Source organism: Mercenaria mercenaria, chromosome 1 (assembly GCF_021730395.1).
Source record: "Mercenaria mercenaria strain notata chromosome 1, MADL_Memer_1, whole genome shotgun sequence".
Classification (NCBI taxonomy): Eukaryota; Metazoa; Mollusca; class Bivalvia; order Venerida; family Veneridae; genus Mercenaria; species Mercenaria mercenaria.
The window spans coordinates 98,187,763-98,210,938 of NC_069361.1; the positions used below are offsets into that span (position 1 = coordinate 98,187,763).

The 23,176-nt window shown below is 36.0% G+C and overlaps 1 protein-coding gene across 1 annotated transcript in view; it reads right to left on the minus strand.

The window, feature by feature from the left end:
- LOC123564080 (uncharacterized) overlaps window positions 1-23,176 on the minus strand; it is a 54,132-nt gene that overhangs the window by 26,387 nt on the left and 4,569 nt on the right. Inside the window, exons 2-4 of the mRNA XM_045357377.2 lie at window positions 15,146-15,231; window positions 13,439-13,623; window positions 6,141-6,278 (exon numbers count right to left, since the gene is read on the minus strand). Of these exons, the coding sequence (XP_045213312.2) occupies window positions 6,141-6,278; window positions 13,439-13,623; window positions 15,146-15,231 (409 nt within the window). The remainder of the gene's footprint in view (window positions 1-6,140; window positions 6,279-13,438; window positions 13,624-15,145; window positions 15,232-23,176) is intronic.

Genomic DNA, 23,176 nt, shown 5'->3' on the forward strand with positions numbered 1-23,176 from the left:
TCTTAATGCGGTAAACAAATGATGCTAATTTTACAAAAATCCTTCCAATGGTTGAGAAGATATGGAGCTGACACAAATTTGAGCTATTTAATCTTTGCCCTCTAAGTTTGACCTTTACCTTAAATCTAGAGACCCAAGTTGTGCACTATGCATGTCCTCTGGATGAGGTTTATAATTCATGCTAGTTTTATGAAAATCTTTCCAGTAGTTAAGAAGACAAAGGGTACGCAAATTTAAGCCTTGCAAGTGTGAACCTGATCTTTTACCTAGTGACCTTGGTTGTGCACTCTACAAGTCGTCTTGATGCAGTTAATACTTGATAATAGTTTTATGAAAGTTTTCAAACAAGTTCAAAAATACTGAGCAGACATGCAATTCAGCTTTTTGACCTTTGAAGAGTGGCCTTCACCTTAGACCTAGTGACCTGTGTTGCGTGCTCTGCACCTAGTATTGATGTAATAAATATTTGATGATAGTGTAATGAAAATTTTCCAAGTGCCAGTGGTTTAGAAGATATGGAGTGGACACATAGTTAAGCTATTTGATCTCCAAGTGTGACCTTGACCTTGGACTTAGTGCCCTCTGCATGACGTCCCTGATTAAAATTTTATGAAAATCTTCCCAGTGGTCAAGAAGGTACTGAGTGGATACAAATGCATAATTGACCAATAGACAGACATACATGACTCCATTACAGACCAAATATTTGTATCTTAGGGTATAATTAAAACTAACTTATTACATTTGTTTGTTAACAAAGAAAATTCTCAGTTCTAAATTATTTTTACATGTTTTATCACTGTTTTATGTAGAGTAACACTGTAGAAGAAGTTGCTTAAAGGTTTTTCTATTTAAGCTCTGGTGCACTGATCACTACTGTAAGGTTTGGTGATAATCTGCCCACAATGTAAGGGAAGTAGCAAAAACACACAAAAAAAATAATGAATCAAAGGTCATAACTCCACTGAAAACCAAACAAGAGGACCATGATGGTCCTGAATCGCTCACCTCTTCCCACATGACCCAGTTTTGAGTATGACGTCGTTGACATAGATATTATCAAGATAAAAATGCTGACCAATTTTCATGAAGATCCATTGAAAAATACGGTCTCTAGAGAGGTCACAAGGTTTTTCTATTATTTGACCTATTGACATAGTTTTCGAAGGTACGTGACCCTGTTTTGAACTTTACCTAGATATCATCAAGGTGAACATTCTCACTAATTTTCATGAAGATCTCATGAAAAATATGGCCTCTAGAGAGGTCAAAAGATTTTTCTTATTTTAGACCTACTGACCTAGTTTTTGACCGCAGTTGACCCAATTTCAAACTTGACCTAGATATCATCAAGATGAACATTCAGACCAACTTTCATACAGATCCCATGAAAAGTATGGCCTCTAGAGAGGTCACAAGGTTTTTTTATTATTTGACCTACTGACCTAGTTTTTAAGGCACGTGACCCATTTCAAACTTGACCTAGATATCATCAAGGTGAACATTCTGACTAATTTTCATGAAGATCCATTCAAGGGTATGGCCTCTAGAGAGGTCACAAGGTTTTTCTATTTCAAGACCTACTGACCTAGTTTTTGATCGCAGTTGACCCAGTTTCAAACTTGACCTATGTATCATCAAGATCAACATTCAGACCGACTTTCATACAGATCACATGAAAAATATGGCCTCTCAAGAGGTCACAACGTTTTTTCATAATTTGACCTACTGACCCACTTTTTGATGGCACGTGACCTACTTTCAAACTTGACCTAGATATCATCAAGATGAACATTCTGACCAATTTTTATGGAGATCCATTCACAAGTATGGCCTCTAGAGAGGTCACGTTTTTCTATTTTTAGACCTACTGACCTAGTTTTTGACCACACATGACCCTGTTTCGAACTTGACCTAGATATCATCAAGATGAACACTCAGATCAACTTTCATACAGATCCCATGAAAAATATGGCCTCTAGAGAGGTCACAAGGTTTTTCTATTATTTGACCTACTGACCTAGTTTTTGAAGCCACGCGACCCACTTTCGAACCTGACCTAGATATCATCAAGATGAACAGTCTGACCAATTTTTTATGAAGATCTCATGAAAAATATGGCCTCTAGAGAGGTCACAAGGTTTTTCTATTTTTAGACCTACTGACCTAGTTTTTTAAGGCACGTGACCCAGTTTCGAACTTGACCTAGATATCATCAAGATGAACATTCAGACCGACTTTCATACAGATCCCATGAAAAATATGGCCTTTAGAGAGGTCACAAGGTTTTTCTATTATTTGACCTACTGACCTAGTTTTTGAAGGCAAGTGACCCAGTTTCGAACCTGACCTAGATATCATCAAGGTGAACGTTCTGACCAATTTTCATGAAGATCTTGTGAAATATATGGCCTCTAGAGAGGTCACAAGGTTTTTCTATTTTTAGACCTACTGACCTAGTTTTTGATGGCATGTGACCCAGTTTCGAACTTGACCTAGATATCATCAAGGTGAACATTCTGACTAATATTCATGAAGGTCTTGTGAAATATTTGGCCTCTAGAGAGGTCACAAGGTTTTTCTATTTTTAGACCTACTGACCTAGTTTTTGATGGCACGTGACCCAGTTTCGAATTTGACTTAGATATCATCAAGATGAACATTCTGACCAATTTTCATAAAGATCCCACAAAAAATGTGACCTCTAGAGTGGTCACAAGCAAAAGTTTACGGACGGACGGACGACGAACACCGCGCGATCACATAAGCTCACCTTGTCACTTTGTGACAGGTGAGCTAAAAACCAGAAAATGTCAATGATTTATACAACTATGTCTGGCAATGATCACTCTTGTGAAGACTGGAAAAAATCCATTTAGTGGTGTAGGAGGCCCTGCACGGACAACTTTGTGACAGATGGATGGACAGACAGACTGACAGTACTAAATCAATATGTTTCTTTCACAACACATGGGAGACATAATAACCCTGTTATGTTATGTAACAATACTACAGTACACTCAAGTTTTCATTACTAGGTATCCTTCCATCATCTGTTTTGACACAGTTTTTGACGCCCTTATTTATTTTGCTGTCAAATAGTTATAAATGACCTTTTATGATGCCAAATTACACTAGTTTGCAAAGCAGACAATATTTTACTTTGCTCAAATAAAACATTAATGCATTCAACAGTTTTACAGTAATATTATATTATTTTTCTTTTTACTCTGGTGTATTTTTATGTCTTTTTAATAATGCGAAAATCTCCAATCCTTTAAAAACCTAATTCTTACAGGAGCAACTGGTCAGGAATTCAGATCTTGGTTTTCTCTTTCCCTCAGCTATTTTTCAAAGTCACAAGACAGTTCTTTGACTGAAATTTTGAATAAATTTTAGATTTTTCACTCTCCTGTAGGCTATACACCTTGTATCATTTGAAAACATTAAATTAATTTAATTGAATATGGTTTTGCTGCTTTTTGTCAAACCTTGTTGTAAATAAAGAAGGTCATGTTTCTAATAGGTTTTCACTGAAAGTACCAAAGTTAGAGCTGTGAGAAAGGGTTATATATTTTTGTGTCCTCACTGTTTTGATAATGAAGTCACTGCTATTAACAATATGTAAAGTGAATAAAAAAATCACATTTTACAAAGAAATAGTAAAAAGGTCACTGAAAAAGATTAATATTAACTTGTTTATTGTCCTTTTAAGTTTCAGGTCTCGACTGCATTCACATAAATTATAACAGCCAAATATGATTTTGGCCATACAGGCTCCAGAAAAGTGGTTTTGGTTAAGAGAGCCAGCCAATCAAAAGGTGTCATTTCTCATGAGCCTTAAAAAATATGGATGCCTCAATGGTCAGTATGCAATAATACAAATATTGACACGTTTTTGCCCACAAAATAGGAATAAAATAAAGGGAGACATGCTATAATTTATCACAACACTATTTATTTGTTTAATTGATCTATATAACTAATGAAATACATGTTACACTGCTTAAGGGCGTAAAAACTAATGACTCCAGGATACGACAGTCATTTTGGTTGTATATATGGAAATCTGAATTGTCTTATGAAGAAGTTAAAGTTTCATAGTGTTAGTGAAATGGGTACAACACATCTTATAATACTAATTATTGAAACTGTTTAAATTTGGACACACCTCTGATATATTATAACAAAACAGAGCCATAATATTGCCCAAGTTCAAATAAATGTAATTTATTTCAAAATTTTTTATTATGCTCTTAGTATGCGTTATTATGACTGACTTCCACAAAAGAACTATGTATTGCTAAATGAACTTGTGGTTATGAGTCATCGTATTATCAAATCATCTCCAAAAAAGAAGAACTTCAGTAAACAAGTTTAATGAAAATTTTGGCTTAAAAATTTAAAGTTAATATTTACCAATGCTTTCAAAAATCTTGATATCTACAAAATCAAACTTGAAATGCATACACAATTTTGGAGATAGTTTCTAGAGCCATGTCTCCTACCTTCAACCATCATAAACTGTGCATTTTTTCAATATTTTTCCGAGCTTATGGACCTACTTATTGAAATTCAGTGTATACAACAATTATTAATTAGGTAATTAACTAGATGTCATAAATGACTATAAGGTCTACTAAGTTAATGTCATTTCACCTGTCATTATATGTCAAACTTGTACACTGACTAACAAATGTGACAGATAATATGCAAGCTTATACGTGTCTAACATCAACTGCTGACGTGACAGAATCAACATTTGTCCATTTTACGATATTTATGTTAACTGATCATATTTAATCAACATGCAGCACAAGTAGATTCATAGGAAAATAATTACAAATATGTAATAGATAATTATGAAATAGAAACACCCTTTAGTGAACTATAGAAGTATCATTCTTATCTAAGTTTATGTTTATTCATTTATCTATGAAAGCTCAGTTAACATGACTGAAATTTTGGACGACTTCACTTTTACAAAAAAATAAATAAACAAAAAAAATCAACATCGTCAGCACTGGCTGGAACTGAATTAAATTGTAGCTGCCGTGTATTCACTATAATGTCTTACTACTGCTTTTAGTATACATAAAAATTTAAAACCAACTTTTATAATACTGGCAATGAAGTGACACTCCTTACGAAGCTCATTTATTAAGCAATAGGTAGATTGTGGTTGAATAATTATAAATCACAAAAAAATATCAAATCAATGGACACTTTGTTTGCAGCAGACTTCATTATAATGGATGATTTTCTATTTCAAAATGTAACATAATTTATGTTCATTAACAAAAGAGACAGTATTGAATTAACATAATGGAGAATTCAAGTTATTTTGAATATTTTGGTCATGTAATTTTTATAACATGGTTCTCACGGATTCGCACTGTTGTTTTTTTCTTTGCAAATGGTAAAATATATTTGCATCAAAGCACAAAAACGTAAGTTCAAAATTTTAACATATTAGCAGAGACACAGATCAGTACTCTTCAGAATGACATCATACATGCACTTATTCAAATTTGAAAACATTGGCAATCTTTCGATACAAAAAACTGACAAGCCAGAGCATAATGATTTTTCTTTTAAATAAAGATGTTTCATGTTTTATCTCCTTTCATTCAAATGGATATATAGCCTGTAAGCATGAAGATTCAAACACTAAAAAGTGTTCCTTTCCTCAAGCTGTAATCATTTGCATTGAACGATTCATCAGAAAGTAGTGTTAAATGGGTTTTTCTTATTTAGCTCTCGCAGCTACTTAAATTGTGAAGTTGGACCATTTGAACAAAACTTAGGACCTTACAAGGATGCTACAGACCAAGTTTGGTGATCATCAATTAAGTGGCTCATGATAAGACATTTGAAGGTAAGAAGGTAATGCCTGAAAACAGACACAGCCCCATCACTATAACTCATCCTGTACCTTTGGTTCCAGTGATGTAAAAAGACAAAATCACAATTACCAAAGAAACAAAAGAAATCTTTAAATAATTCCTCTCTTTGTGTAACAGTAGAATTTATGTACTGGGACAAAGTAAAGTATTGCCACACAATGTGCTATGTGGACATCTTTGTGTTCTGAGATACATCAAACTACACTAGAATGAACTCTTTACAAAGTGTCATACCTCTTCTGCAATCTGTACAATAGTCAGCTGTCCCTTCTTTCAGATTCCAGCCATAATTGGCCCCCTTTTCAATGAGATCTACCTCCTCTACAGCTCCCTGACCTACATCACCACACACTATACGACCTTTACCATGCTCTGAAATCATGTCATGGATATCTTGTAGTCTTGGGCAGTTATTTCAGGACCATTTAAAGAGAAAATTGCGTATAAATTGTGAAATAAACTATTTCTCTGTCTTGCAAAATGTCAGGATAAGACTTCCAATGACTTCAACCTGCCTCCAATCCGGTATTTATACAAGTACATAGCATTTAACTCTCAACTACTCTGACACCTCTTTCACTTATGAGGAAAATATGGCCTCTAGAATGTGAGCTGTTTTTTATGATTTGACCTAATAACCTAGTTTAAGACCTAGGGTTTTGAACCTGACATGACAAATATTCTGACAAAGATTTATGACGTTCAAATAGAAAACATCGCCTCCTCTCCCGAGTGTAAGCAAATATCTTTTCACGATTTGACCTAGTGGCCTAGTTTCAGGCCTAATGTTACCCAATTTTAAACTTACTCTAGATTTCATAGAGACAATTAATCTGAAAAAGTTTTACGAAGATCAAAAAGGAAATGTGGCCTCTAGTGTTAACAAAGTTTTTTTATGATTTAACCTAGAGACTAGTTTTTTAAATTCAGTTTTAAATATGACCAAGACTTCACAGAGAAAAACATTCTGACATAGTTTTATGAAGGTCAAACAGAATATGTTGCCTCTAGAGTGTTAACAAGGTTGTTGTATGATGTGACCTAGTGACCAAGTTTAAGACCTCAGGTAACCCAGTTCTGAACTTGCTCAACATTTCGTAGTGAAAAATATTCTGAAAAAGTTTCATAAAGATGGGGTCGAAACTGTAGCCTCTCGAGTGTTAATAAAGTTTTCCTATTGATTGACCTTATGACCTAATTTTTGTCTCATGATATTCCAATAACAAACTCACCTGAAATTTTCTTCAGAGTAATATTCTAAGTTTCAGTAAGATTGGGCTAAAATTGTGACTTCTAGTGTATTAACAGTAAAATGATTGACAATACAATATAGACGGACATAAGGTGATCACAACAGCTCACCTTGAGCACTTTGTTACTGATCACTTGTGTGAAGTTTCATTGAATTGTGTCAAGGGGATGAGGAGAGATGGTGCACACAAGATTGTGTCTACGGACAGACAGACAACCTGAAACCAGTATACCCCCCGTTACTTTGTTGTCGGGGTGGGTGGGTGGGGTGTGGGGTACAATAAACAAGCAGTAAATTCGTAGAGATCGTCATCTGTTTATTTAGAAGAAATCAACACTTTCAACTTACTAGGAATAGGATTAGAACACTTAAAGGAAAGACACTTTTTTTGCAGCAATCCACAACACTGGAATGAATGACTAAATCATGCAACAGACACATTTGTAAGCAAGAGGGCCAAGATAGTCCTAGGTCACTCACCTGAGAAACACACCATAACAGTGTAAACATGACCTAGTGATTTTATGGAGACAAGTATTCTGACCAATTTTCATTAAGATTGGACCAAAAATGTGGCCTCTTGAGTGTAAACAAGTACAGTCGAAACTCGGTATCTCTAATTTCAAGGGACAATGCTTTTTATTTTGAAATAACCGAAATTCGAGTTATGAGGAGGGACGTATACGTCATTGATACATATATCAGTCCTACTATCCAAAGCGCGAAACTTCCTTGTAATCACTTGTTTCCTGTAATGGACTTTTAAGTTCCTTATAACATAAAAACTGTTTCCTTGATGCAGTGTATACTCTGCACTGTTGGTACTTTACGCGTACATGCACGATTCCGTACAGTTTGTGTTTATCAGTTTTTCGAAGAACAAAAATGTTTTTGAGTCAAGTTTCCTTTCTGTACCACGTTCCTCTCCCGGAGGATTGACAGCATTTCGATCTGACATTTTGAACGAATGATGCTTTCCCTCAAGAAGTTATTTTTTAAACAGTCTAATCGCGATTACCTATAAATAATCCTTATTAAAGTCACAACTGTTCAAACTAATTAATTCATCAGTTTAAATCAAAAGTAATTTTCAGAACGTCTCAAAAACAAATGAAATCTAATGTTTACAGCATACAATAATCATAATGGCACGTGCAAACAAGTATGACATCATCTCACTTTGATAATCACCGCGCCTTTGAAATGTCGGCATCACGCGTTACTGGTTAGGCAACAAACATGTACATGTGTTAACAAGAGCTGTCTCTGTAGGATGACACATGCCCCCGATGGCACTTTGAATGAATAGTTATGGCCGATGTTAGAGCTTAGGACCTTTGACCTACGGAGCTGGGTCTTGCGCGCGACACATCGTCTTACTGTGTCACACATTCATGCATAGTTATTTTAAAATCCATGCATGAATGACAAAGATATGGACCGGACATGCCCATCAATGTACTATCATGAAAAATGATCTTTAACGTCTAAGTGTGACCTTGACCTTTGAGCTACGAACCTGGGTCTTGTGCATGACACGTCGTCTTACTGTGGTACACATTCATGCCAAGTTATTTGAAAATCCATCCATCGATGACAAAGATATGGACCGGACACGCCCATCAATGCACTATCCTTTAACGTCTAAGTGTGACCTTGACCTTTGAGCTACGAACCTGGGTCTTGCGCACTGCACGTCGTCTTACTGTGGTACACATTCATGCCAAGTTATTTGAAAATCCATCCATCGATGACAAAGACATGGACCGGACACGCCCATCAATGCACTATCCTTTAACGTCTATGTGTGACCTTGACCTTTGAGCTACGGACCTGGGTCTTGCGCACTGCACGTTGTCTTACTTGGGTTCACATTCATGCCAAGTTATTTGAAAATCCATCCATCGATGACAAAGATATGGACCGGACACAAAAATTGCGGGGGCATAAAAACCAACCACATTCACAATGACATGTGTGAAATTTTATTACATATTTTTCTAACTTCGACTTACCGAGTTTACAATGCACTTGAATATTACTGACGGGACTGAAAATCCCTTTCGACACATCCGGAGTCTCGGTAAGTCTAATTTTGACTTAACCGGAGTTGAATTACATATATAAGAAGGAAATTCGACGGGACTTGAAAATTTCTTTGACTTAAGCGGAATTTCGAGGTAAGCGAGTTTGAGATGCCGAGTTTCGACTGTATTTTCTTTGATTTGACCTAGTGACCTAGTTTTTGACCCAATATGATCCAGAGTTGTGCTTGTCCAAGATTCCATAAAAACAAACATTCTGACAAAGTTTTGGGAAGACTGGAGCAAAAAATGTGGCCTCTAGAGTGCATATAAGCTTTTCCTTTGATCTGACCTAGTGACCTAGTTTTTGGCCCCACGTGACCCATCATTCAAAATCATCCAAGACTTTGTGATAAAAAATATTCTGACCAAGTTTTATGAAGATAGAATAAAAATGTGGCCCCTAGAGTGTAAACAAGCTTATTCTTTCCTTTGACCTGGTGACCTAGTTTTTAACCCCACGTGACCCAGATAAAAATTCATCTGAGATTTCATGCAGACAAACATTCTGACAATATTCCATGTATTTCAAATGAAAAATGCAGCCCCTATTGCATACACAAGGTTTTTTTTTTCTATTTTAACAGGTAACCTAGCTTTTTTAACCCAGATTCAAAATTTGACTAAAGATCATCAAGATAAACATTTTGACCTAATTTCATGAAGATATGGTCATAAACATGGTCTCTAGAGTGCTATCAAGCTTTTCCTTGAATTGACTGGATGACCTTGTTTTTGACCCAACAAGACCCAGATTCAAACTTGACCTAGAGGTCATCAAGACAAACATTCTGACCAATTCTCATGAGTTTCAAACTTAAACTGTGGACTCTGGAGTGTTAACATGATCTTCCTTTGATCTTGCCTAGCGGCCTAGTTTTTAACCCCACATGACCCTGTTTCAAATTTGACCTAGAAATCATCAAGACAAACATTCTGACCAAGTTTTGTAAAGATTGAGTCAAAACTATGGCCTTGAGAGTGTTCACAAGCTTTTCCTTTGCTTTGACTGGGTGACATAGTTTTTGACCCAACATGACCCAGATTCGAACTTGACCTAGAGGTCATCAAGACAAATATTCTGATCAATTCTCATCAGTTTCAAACTTAAATTGTGGTCTCTAGAGTGTTAACAAAACTCCTTTGATCTGGCCTACTGACCTAGTTTTTAACCCCACATGACCCAGTTTCAAACTTGATCTAGAGGTCGTCAAGACAAACATTCTGACCAAGTTTTATAAAGGATGAGTCACAACTGTGGCCTCTAGAGTGTTCACAAGCTGTTCCTTTGATTTGACAGAGTGACCTAGTTTTTGACCCCACATGACCCAGATTCGAACCTGACTTAGAGGTCATCAAGACAAACATTCTGACCAATTTTCATGAGTTTCAAACTTAAATTGTGGTCTCAAGTGTTAACCAGATTTCCCTTTGATCTGGCCTACTGACCTACTGACCTAGTTTTTGACCCCACATGAAACAGTTTCAAAATTAGCCTAGGGATCAACAAGGTAAACATTCTGACCAAGTTTCATAAAGATTGAGTCACAACTGTGGCCTCTAGCGTGTTCACAAGCTTTTCCTTTGATTTGACCGAGTGATCTAGTTTTTGACCCCACATGACCCAGATTCAACCTTGACCAAGAGATCATCAAGACAAACATTCTGACTGAGTTTCATAAAGGTTGAGTCACAACTGTGGCCTCTAGTATTTACAAGCTTTTCCTTTGACCTAGTTTTTGACCTCACATGACCCAGTTTTGAACTTAACCTAGAGATCATCAAGACAAACATTCTGACCAAATTTCATAAAGATTGGGTCAAAACTGTGGCCTCTAGAGTGTTCACAAGGCAAATGTTGATGGACGCTGGATAATGACTGGTCACAATACCTCACCTTGAGCACTTATGTTCAGGTGAGCTAAAAATAAAATATAAACTTATATACAATACATTTTACAATTCATTTTTCCCTATATTATAAGATAAACAAAATTTGGAGTGAGACTGTGTTTCTTTCTCTTTGCTTGTATTGAGATCTCATGTGCTCAAATACCACCAATGAAGTCACTTATTAAATAGGCTATATAAACTCATAACAATTCTGGAACAGTTTTTATTCCATTTCTTACCAATTTACCCAGTATTTCAGAACCATACACAAGTACTGTAGAGGTTAATTTAGATATACCAGTGAAACAGCCAGCTGGGCAATTAACTTCTAATTTCCGATAATTTTAGTATCCGCATCTGTAATACAACTTATCTTTTAAAATCTAACCCTCTTAACAGTAACAGACCTAAGTGTTAAATAATTGTGTAAAAGTGCAGATAAATCTTTCATCAAGACATAATTTTTTGTTAAGTACAACATGTATATAGTTCTCTGTTGAGTTCTCTAGCCTAAAAAAATTGCCGGTCACAGTCTTTGAGGGTTACACTGATTATATATCACTAATGGCTTGTCTCTACAGTCAGCTAGGTGCAAAATCAGCATTTCAGTTTTGATCAAACAAACAGTATTTTTACTGTTTAATTCTTCTACAACAGAGGAATATCAAAGGCTTAACCTTTAGCCTGCTGGCAGCAAGTGATTCTGCCTTTGTGACCAGTGCAGACCAAGATCAGCCTGCACATCCATGCAGGCTGATCATGGTCTGCTCTGTTCGCTATTCAGTCAGTAAATTTTCTGTGAACACCCCTTCGAATATAAATGGTGTTGCCCAAATTGAATGCTGGACCAGTCCATTTTAGCAATTTAGCAGGCTAAGGGTTAATGCAATAAAGCAATTAATATATCTATTACCACTTTAAGGTAAGGCAGCAATGTTTGACCTGTAAAACAAATCATTATATTTAATCATTACTGGAATAAAGTCAAAAGTGAAAGCGAGGCAGAGATCAAAGAATCTAGCAATTAACCCCAGTATGAAAAACTCATTATTGCCAGGAAAGTACTCATTTCATAGGTCAAGTGGTAGCTTGTACATTCTTTATCCCAGATCACTACAGAATAACATACAACTAAAATAGGGCAGCTCTTTTGAACAAGGCTATTGGTGAAGCTTTATTAATATAAGCCTACAGAGAACAAAGTGGTCCAATGTAAATCTATCCGTCCATGAAACCAGATTGTGAGTTTTTACCCTTGCTCTTCCAACTAAAAGAATATTCAGGTAAGAATCCTGTGCATGGCTGATGCACATCTTGCACAATAAAGGCTGGGAAGATGATAGAACTTGTTGCCCAACCCTTTTAATTGCTTGTGTTTTGTTGTAATTTTTTGTACTTATTTGCATGTAAATATAAGCAATAAAATATGGTTAAAATTAAATTAAATTAAAGAACTGGTAAAGTTTCTGCAATCTGAGAGTATGCTGTATCTTGCACTATTCGCTCACTAAAATCAATCACTGTTTTCTTGACAGTCCCCATGCCTTAAAATTAATAGGAACAAACAGTTGTCAATTTGTCTGTTTAAATAAAATCAAGCTGTCTATTTTATACCGATGCTATGCCTTTTTAAACTTCACTGTGTGTCAGCAAATTATAATGAAAATATAACAAATATGAGGGTTATAATTGGGCCAAGGGTCACTTACCTGATCTTCACTGTTTGACCTTGAATAAATATAATGACAACCTACTTTCTACTTTGTCCTAGATTTCATAAAGACAAACATGCCAATTAGATTTCATAATGATCAGGTGAGTAATACAACTTAAAGGGTAGGGGTGTAACAATACACTAGTCACACGATACAATACATATTGTGATACAGATGCAACGATATGGTAGGTATCGTGATACACATTGAGCATTCATGTGACAAAACGAAAAAGAAAAAACAAAGTTCCTACACTTGGAAAGTACTTGAAATTTTGTTTTAAAGTTAAAGAAACTGTTATAAATGATACATTTGTTTAGTTACTACCTTCAACTTTGATTTTATTAAAGTTTTCAATCAATATTTTTACTTTTCACTGTATCGTTTTTGTATAGTGAAACTGGTCTATGATACGATATGCGTATCACCAGGCTAAGGTATCGCGATACAGTGAATTGCGATATATTGTTACACCCTTATTAAAGGGTGTTTCCAATGTTTTTCTATGAGCTGACCCAGTGGCAAACCAGCATGAGCAAAATAGCATACCCACTCTTCTTTAAAAGGCCATAGTAACAACTTCCTTACTTGTAACAGGGTCGCCCCGATCCTTGCCACATCTCCAGATGTTTCTCACACCATATGCATAAATTTCTGGCAGACCATGCACACCATCTGCAAACGGGTTGTCTTGGGGTATACTGTACTCCTTCTGTCTTTTCTTATCTATGTAATCTACATCTATACGTAGTACCTTACCTAACATGGAAAACCTGTAAGACAGTTCAGCATAGTTATTATAACAGTCTTCAGTGGTCACAGTAACTAAACTGATCACTGTTACAGTCTTCAGATGTGGTAGTAATTAGACAGATTACTGTTACTGTCTTCACAGTCGGATCACTGTAACAGTCTTCAGGGGAGGTGGTGACTAGATGGATCACTGTAACAGTCTTCAGGGGTGAAAGTGACTAGATGGATCACAGTAACAATCTTCAGGAGTGGCAGTGACTAGAAGGATCACTGTAACAGTCTGCAGGGGTGGTAGTGACTAGATGGGTCAGTGTAACCATCTTCAGGGGTGATAGTGACTAGATGGATCACTGTAAGAGTCTTCAGGGGTAGTAGTGACTAGATGGGTCAGTGTAACCATCTTCAGGGGTGATAGTGACTAGATGGGTCACTGTAACAGTCTTCAGGGGTGGTAGTAACTGTAACAGTCTTCAGGGGTGGTAGTGACTGTAACAGTCTTCAGGGGTGGTAGCCTCTATGAGGGTCATTGCATTTATTTTCAGTGGTGCATGTAGCCTGGCTAGTCAAAAAGTAAAGAAGAGGGGAGAAGTGGTCTAGTGGTTAAGGTGTCAACCGTTCAACCTAGGCCCAAAAGGGTCGGGACCAAGCCTTTCAATTTGACACAAGTGCTGGTTTTTCCATGAGGCAAACTGTAGAGTGATTCACCTAAGCTCCAAGCTTTCATCACAATCGAGCTAAAATTAATAAGTATAAACTAAACTAATCAGAAAAGATAAAACAGATAAAGATGATCTACCACTTTCCGATCATTGCTGAAATCTATAGTTTCAAGCCAAACATACATGAGAGTCGACTGCACACAATTACATACTTTCCATCAGAACCTAAATTCTCAATTAAATCATGTATCTCAAAATCCTGATTCATAACAGAACATCCCAACATTATAACAGGTCTTCTTAGAGATGGCATGTAAAAATTCAACTTGCATCATTCTTACACTACTTTCTGTTGAAATTTTGAACAGCAGACACCATACCAAAATATATGCCGAAAAACAAATTATTCTAGTTTTTACAGTAGACTTACTGACCCCCAAACAAATGGGTCATCAAGATATCAAGTTTGCAGGTTCTGGGTCAAATAGTTCTCAAATTACTGAGCAGAAACAGTCTTCAAGGTTCAGGTTCAGGCCCATGACCTTGACCTTTGACATACTAACCCCAAAAGCAAGGGTTTTCTACTTCATAAGCCCAATCACACTATCACGTTTGAAGGTTCTGGGTCAAAGGTTGAAAGGCTGACAAGCCCATCACCTTGACTTTGACCCCCAAAAGAATCTACTTCATGAGCCCAATCATGCTACCAAGTTTGAGGATTCTGAGTCAACTGTTTCTCTAGTTGCTGAGCAGAAATCATTCGCTATACTGACAGACAGACATACAATAACAGATGCATGCAAAGCAATATGTCCCTGTTTCTATGAAGGGGGAATAATAATACAAATGTATTCAGAATACAAAAAAAATACATGTAACTTACAGATCTTGTCCAGACTGCAGTGGATCACCTAAATAACCTCCATCTCCAACAAAAAGATACAAATACCCATCATCTCCAAACAGGATCTAAAAGTTAACAAGATATAGATACAAGTTATCTCTAGTTAACATGACATGCATCAACATCATCGCCAGTTAACATGACATAAAAAAGTGTCATCTCCAAACAGGATCTGAAAGTTAACCAGACATACATAAATGAATATCTCCAGTTAACAGGCATCTCTAAACAGGATCTGAAAGTTAACTAGACATACATAAATGAATATCTCCAGTTAACAGGACATGTATAAATGACATCTCTAAACAGGATTTGAAAGTTAACCAGACATATATAAATGACATATCTAAACAGGATCTGAAAGTTAACCAGACATACATAAATGAAAATCTCCAATTAACATGACATATACAAATGACATCAGACCTCTAAACAGGATCTGAAAGTTAACCAGACATACATAATGAATATCTCCAATTAACATGACATATATAAATGACATCAGACCTCTAAACAGTATCTGAAAGTTAACCAGACATACATAATGAATATCTCCAATTAACATGACATATATAAATGACATCAGATCTCTAAACAGGATCTGAAAGTTAACACGATATACAAGAGCTGTCCCAGGACAGCAAACTCCGCTATTTGAAGGCTTGTCAGAAAAATGGATTTCCTATCTAATAATACTAAAATCTGAAACAATGAGGTTGGATGTTGTTCAATGTAAAATTATATTTCATTTATATATGATTAGATATAAAGGTTTTCATTTTGGTCTTTAAATACAACAGTTTGACCTACAGTTCTGTGAGAGCAAAAATCTTTACACTTTGATATTTAAGCACACTAAAGAGAATTAATGGCTTTTGATGTTGTATCATTGTTCATACAATGGTAGTGTTTAAAAGCTTTCACACAGGCAGTGCATATGAAGATAGCACACAAGGTTTTCATTGTTTATGTAGCTGTCTATAATTTGTTCATTTTTCTTATTCATATTTGAACATGACATCAGGAATTCAATTAGACAGCTGCATCTTCAACCAACTTGGGTTAAACAAAACATTTTTAAAATAAAGTCATGTTATGGCTTAAGAAGTAAATATCACATAATTCAGTTGTCCTTGAGGATACTACAAAACCTTAAATTTTCATTTAAACATTTAATAGATTTAATACATGGGAATTATAATATAAAAAGAATTTAAGATAAAGTCCGAGTGAAAGGTAAAGATTAGTGTCAAAATGTTTCAGAAATACTAAATTTTTCATAAAGCAAGCCCAAATAGTAATTTCAGAGAATTAGCACAGCTGCTAGTTAATAAACACATTTGTTACTTTGACAAGGTCGCATGCAATCAAATTAATTAACAAAAGCTGTCCGTAAGACAGTGTGCTCCACTATTAGGCGATTTGACAGTAAAATGAATATTTGTCTCAATAAGAGACCTGTACTTTTAAAAGGAAGATACACCAAGGGGCATAATTCTGTCAAGAACACAAATTAGAGTTATTGGGATTGTTACCACACATGCAGATGATGATGGTAAAGATATATTTTTACTTTCAAGTCATTATCTTATATAGTACCAAAGTTATGTCCAGAAAACGAAGTTTGTCAAAAAATTAAAGTACATGTATGAAAGGGGCATAATTTGGTCAAAAATACAAATTAGAGTTATGGGGATTGTTACCACACATGCAGATGATGATGATAAAGATACATTTTCAGTTTCAAGTCTTTATCTTATACTGTACTAAAGTTATATGCCGAAAGCGAAGATTGCCAAAAACATTAAGTATGAAAGGGGCATAATTCTGTCAAAAATACAATTAAAGAGTTATGGGGATTGTAACCACACATGCAGATGATGATTATAAAGAAATATTTATTTCAAGTCATTACTTTTTAAAGTACCAAAGATATGTCTATAAACAGGGCTCCATATAAGATGCGTATTAACATAAATTACGCATTGAAATAATGCATATACGCATGTCTGCTAATTTTTTAGCGTAAAAAAACATACATGAAACATACAAAAACGCATGCAATTACTCTTTATTAGTGTAAACAAAATCTGAATCGTCTGGATGCTTTACATAACAGAGCACGATTCTGCCACATTGAACGTACACAGGCATTGAAAGGTACTCTATAAACCTAAGGTTAAACTATATTATACACTCAATGCGTGGGTAAATCAAATTGTTGGGAATTAATATTGATGGTAAGGTGTGGATTTAAAATATCAACTTCTGGTGTGGAGTAAACAACAACATGTCTCTTTCTACGAATGTATTAAGTGAACAAACGTGCTATGCATTCTTTAAACCAAAAAAAAATGATTCCCAAAACATTGTTAAAGGTACAGTGAAACACCGCTCACTCGAGGTCGCAAGGGGATGAGCAAAATGCTCGAGTTATCCATGGTTTCGAGCGACCCAAACATTGACCAAACGAAGAAAATTGAAGTTTGATTTACCAATTGTCATCGATACCATTTGCAGAGGAAACGGTGATGCGTAATAATAACACACTCTTGACATTTTCAAAAAACGTATTACAAACGTTATTTATGATAGCTCGTAAATGGCACATGTGAAGAAACAGCTAATTTTTTTTTTTATTTGAAATACTGCAATCGAATTCGCAATTTTCTTCTCCAGATTAAGATCTGATAATTATCAATCTCAATTTTATGAAAAGGCTATCTTATTTCCTTTATTTGCATGCAAACAACTGTTGATTAAAATATTAAAATCTCATAATTATCTTCTCGATCCCGCAGAAAAAAGTAATAATTAATAACAATTTTGATCAATAAAATTTTTCTTCAACCTTTCATTATTAATTAATCTCATTATCAGATCAAATATACCGACAAACAAACATTTAAGATAGTCGGGGAATAGACCATGCAATTCTCACGACGAGCGAAAATTTTAAATTAACCGATACATTCTGACCGCCGAAGGTGTGAAAAAATTTGACACCTCTGCTCGAGTTTGCCATAAGCAACAAAGAGTAAATTAATACACAGGGACCAGGTGTCATGCTCGAGCGATCGAGTTATCGATGCTCGACCCAGCCATGGTAATTTCACATAGAAAATAGAAGGAAATCGGCGGGGACCACATGAATTGCTCGAGCGAGCCCGGGTGCTCGAGTCATCGATGCTCGAGCGAGCGGTGTTTCACTGTATATTGAATAATCTATTGGATTTGGCAGTGAGTGTGAAGCCAAAGCAAGCCAACGGAGAAAAAGAAGCAAAAACTTGACTGCTGAATTGAAATTGAGCTGCAAACAAGTTCCCGGGTGTTACACCCAATAAATATGTTATAAAACTGATTTCTGTGTTTTTTTCTCATTTAAAAATTTTCAGGAGTAAAATTACTCGTAGTCAATTTCAGATTTTTCCATTTTACTCATTCGCATGAATTATGATGAGTAAATACTCATAGGCCAAAAAAATTATCTGGAGCCCTGTATAAACAAAGCTTTCAAAAAAATTTAACATGAAAATAATTCCAAGTATAACAACTTTGTGTCCTTGACCTTGGGTATAATGGGCCCAGCCCCTGCACATACTTTGTTTGTATGCTGGACAATGTGTAAGTGAACTTACAGTAAGATACAAGCAATAGTAACAAAGATATGACAGAAAAGCAAAGGTTGCCCAAAAACTTTAACCTTAAAAGATTACCCAAGTATAACACCTTGGTGACCTTGACTTTGGGTATAATGGGCTCAGCCCCTGCACATACCTTGTCTGTATGCTGGACAATGTCTATGTGAAGTTACAGTAAGATAAAAGCAATAGTAACAAAGATATGACAGACTAGATGCCCATACCCCAAAATCAATAGGGGTCATCTACTCTTCATGATCAACCATCCTATGAAGTTTCAACATTCTGGGTCAAGTGGTTCTCTAGTTATTGATCGGAAATGGTTTTCAATGTTCAGGCCCCTGTGACCTTGACCTTTGACAGAGTGACCCCAAAATCAATAGGGGTCATCTACTCTTCATGACCAATCATCCTATGAAGTTTCAACATTCTGGGTCAAGTGGTTCTCTAGTTATTGATCGGAAATGGTTTTCAATGTTCAGGCCCCTGTGACCTTGACCTTTGACGGAGTGACCCCAAAAACAATAGGGGTCGTCTACTCCGGCAGCCCTACAACCCTATGAAGTTTGAAGGTTCTAGGTCAAATGGTTCTCCAGTTATTGCTCGGAAATGAAGTGTGACGTACGGACGGACGGACGGAAGGACGGACAGGGCAAAAACAATATGTCTCCTTGGGAAGACATAATAAGCTATTTATAGTAACAACAAAGGGAAGTAATTCTAATATCTTGCGCATGACACTCTGTCTCATGATGATAAACAACTGTGCCAAACTACATCAAAATCCCTCTATGCATCAAAAAGAAATGCTCCAGACAAAGTCATTCTTATATCTGACTTTTGACCTCTATGTGTGATCTTAGACCTAGGGACCTGGTTCTTGGCAGGACACTCCGCCTCATGGTGGTGAACATTTGTGCCAAGCGACATCAAAATCCCTCCATGCATGAAGAAGAAATGCTCCGGACAAAGTTGTCATTCTTGTATCCTTTGACCTCTAAGTGTGACCTTGACCTTAGATCTAGGGACCTTGTTCTTGTGCATGACACTCTGTCTCATGATGGTAAACAATTGTGCCAAGTTACATCAAAATCCCTCCATGCATGAAGAAGAAATGCTCTGGACAAAGTCATTTTTGAATTTGACCTTTGACCTGTAATTGTGACCTTGACCTTTGAGATAGGGACCTGGGGTTTGCGCAAGACACTCCGTCTCACTGAGGTTAACATTTACGCCAAATGTAAACAAGATTGCTCCATGCATGTCAAAGTTATGGTCCGGACAAACAAATCCTGACGGACGCACATACACCGAACAGCCATTTGGACAACTATGTCTTCGCATCCGCAAGCGGTCTAGACAAAAAACAAAGGTTGCCGAAAAACTTTAACCTTAAATAACCAAAGTCTAACACCTTGGTGACCTTGACCTTGGGTATAATGGGCCCAGCCCCTGCACATACTTTGTTTGTATGCTGGACAATATTTATGTGAACTTACAGTAAGATATAAGCAATAGTAACAAAGATATGACAGAAAAACAAAGGTTGCGGAAAAACTTTAACCTTACAAATAACCAAAGTATAACACCTTGGTGACCTTGACCTTATGTATAATGGGCCCAGCCCCAGCACATACTTTGTTTGTATGCTGGACAATGTTTATGTGAAGTTACAGTAAGATATATGCAATAGTAACAAAGATATGACAGAAAAATAAAGGTTGCCGGAAAACTTTAACCAAGAAAGGTCACACTGACACCGCCGCTGGGGCGAGTAGAATAGCCCCCCTATGGGATGGTGGTGATACATGTAAGTTGAGGAAATACAGTACATTTGTTAATTTTATTGCATTCAACTTGATTTACTTACTTGAATTTTTAAAGCACTTTGTTTTTTTAATATTTGATACAGAATAAGAATTGAGATTAACGATCTGATGGCCACAGGGATGTCATGTTGATAAAATTAGGTTCATTCAGCAGCTGTCATTCAGGGATTTTTTCCTTCATAAACTGACTCTGATAAACGGAGTGTCCCCAGCTGAAAAAGTATGTTTTTTCCCCCAAACAGAGGCAAAAATCCCCGAATTTCAGTTGACAAAAAAATAAATGGAAGATTATGTCATATCCAAAAACTGCATCTGAAAACGGTAATATAATTTATAAACAACATCTCTTAAGAGAAACATATTCAAACACTGCAGAACATTTCTCGCAGCAGACAACATGCAGTGCACTACATACATGTACCTTGTGATGAAGCCGATGATAAAATTAATGTTTAGCAGTATATCAAAAAACAACAGAAGTTTTTAGTAAACGAACAGCATCTTGACAAACAACTTATCTGTCCAGTACATTTTTTATTGTTCTGTCCCATAGAGTTGGATACTTAAAATATTCTAAAGGAGTTGTCCCCCTTTAAAAAAGAATGCCATTTGTAAAGAAATAAATGTAAACAATTGTCAAAAACGATGTTTTACTTAATTCTGGTAAGTTTAAACACTGGTACGTTGTTGCAAATGCATCAAACCGAAGACATGTAACAGCTCTTTAAAAATGGTGAGTTTTTAAAGACGCCCTTACAGAAGCAAGCCTGTGTGGCGTACATGCTGCGTATTTGCTGTGTATATGCCGCAAACACAGTAGTATGCCAGAGGAGTACATTTTACATACACCGCATGCCGCGTACTATTTCGACGAGTACACAGCATGTACGCAGGAGGTCACTTAAGTACACTTCAAGTACGCAGCACAGACTCTGAAAATTTAAGGAGTACACTGCATGTACGCAGGAGGGACTTGTACAAGAAAATAGTACACTGCATGTACACCGCAGATACTTTGAAATTTGTGCAGTACACTTCATATACGCGGGAAAGACTTATACAATTTCTTCTGGCATTTATACTTAGTGTTTTTTTTTATAAGTTAAAGTCTGAAGTAAACTTCATATACGCGGGAGGGACTTGTTCATTTTCTTTTGGTGTTTATACTTTGAATTTTTTTAGGTAAAAGTCTGAAGTACACTTCATGCAGGAAGGATTTGTACATTTTTTTTTTTTTTTTGGAAGCAAGAACTTGATTTTCGAGTAACTTTTATCTTAATAGCATAGAATAGTTCAGATTACCGGTATTCTGAACAATGAAAATTTGCCAAACTATTTGCAATGTTCATTTGTGAAGCTTACATCTTAGTGATTTCTGAGCTGCACCTTGCATACAGTGTAAAAATATATTCTTTTTCATTCTGAATTAATCCTGGAGCTTTCTAACTTGGATAATTGAAAAGCCTTATTTGAACTTCGTTGCATTACATTTTGTAATACATGAAATAATTACCAAGATAATGCCTCAATGAGAAGAATTATTATAGCTCTCACTGTTATTTGAATACTCTTAAGCAAAACACCATTCTATCATGTTTCATAAAGGCTTTAATGCTCATTATGTTAACTCATTAAGGCCTCACCAAATTAAAAAGTTGTTCATCGGATTTGCCGCTCGTATATTTTCAGAACGTTTTTGGCTAATTGCGCTCGCCCCATTGGAAAAAATCAATCCAAAATTTTTTGGTGCGCTACTTTTTACGGACGTAAAGTGTATAAATGCTTATATAATTCCAGTCCTATAGATTGTTCTCAGATGGATTTTAATCAAAATAAATACATACTACGCACACATCGTCTATAATAAATCATTACACTTATATTTAGTTGCAATAAAGTTGTTTCCCCTTGATGCAGCTACGCCATTTTCTTCAAATGTTTACCAAACTACATGCTACAAAAATTGATTTATTTCATTGAAAAGTGGATGAAGAAAAGCATACTAATTTATTTGATAACATCAATCTACATTATTTTGGTAGGGGTAAATACTTATTGATGCATGTCACTTATCTTTTTTCTGTTTTTTTCTGTCCAAATGATCAGCATTTGCATACGAAAGTTGGTGGGGTAAGGAATTTACATTATCACAGCAGTTTCGCCACAAGAGTACACAGCATGTATGCAGCAGGAGTACACAGCATGTACGCTGCAGGACTCGGGCCAGGAGTACACAGCATGTATGCCGCAGGGGTAGTACACCGCAGGCTCATTTGCATGTGAAAAGTGTATGTGCTGCGTACTATTTTCCGCATACTAAATTCTAGGGGTGGGTATTGCCACGAAAATTGGTATTGCGATATATTGAAATATTGTATGTGGATATTGCTATATACTGCGATATATTGTACCAGTTATTTAATGAACAAAAACATGACGAATCATACTGTTTTTTTTTAATTTATTCAATTAAAAATGAGTAAAATGACTAGTATCAACAACACGAATGTTTGCTCGACGTTCTCAATAAATAAAAATAC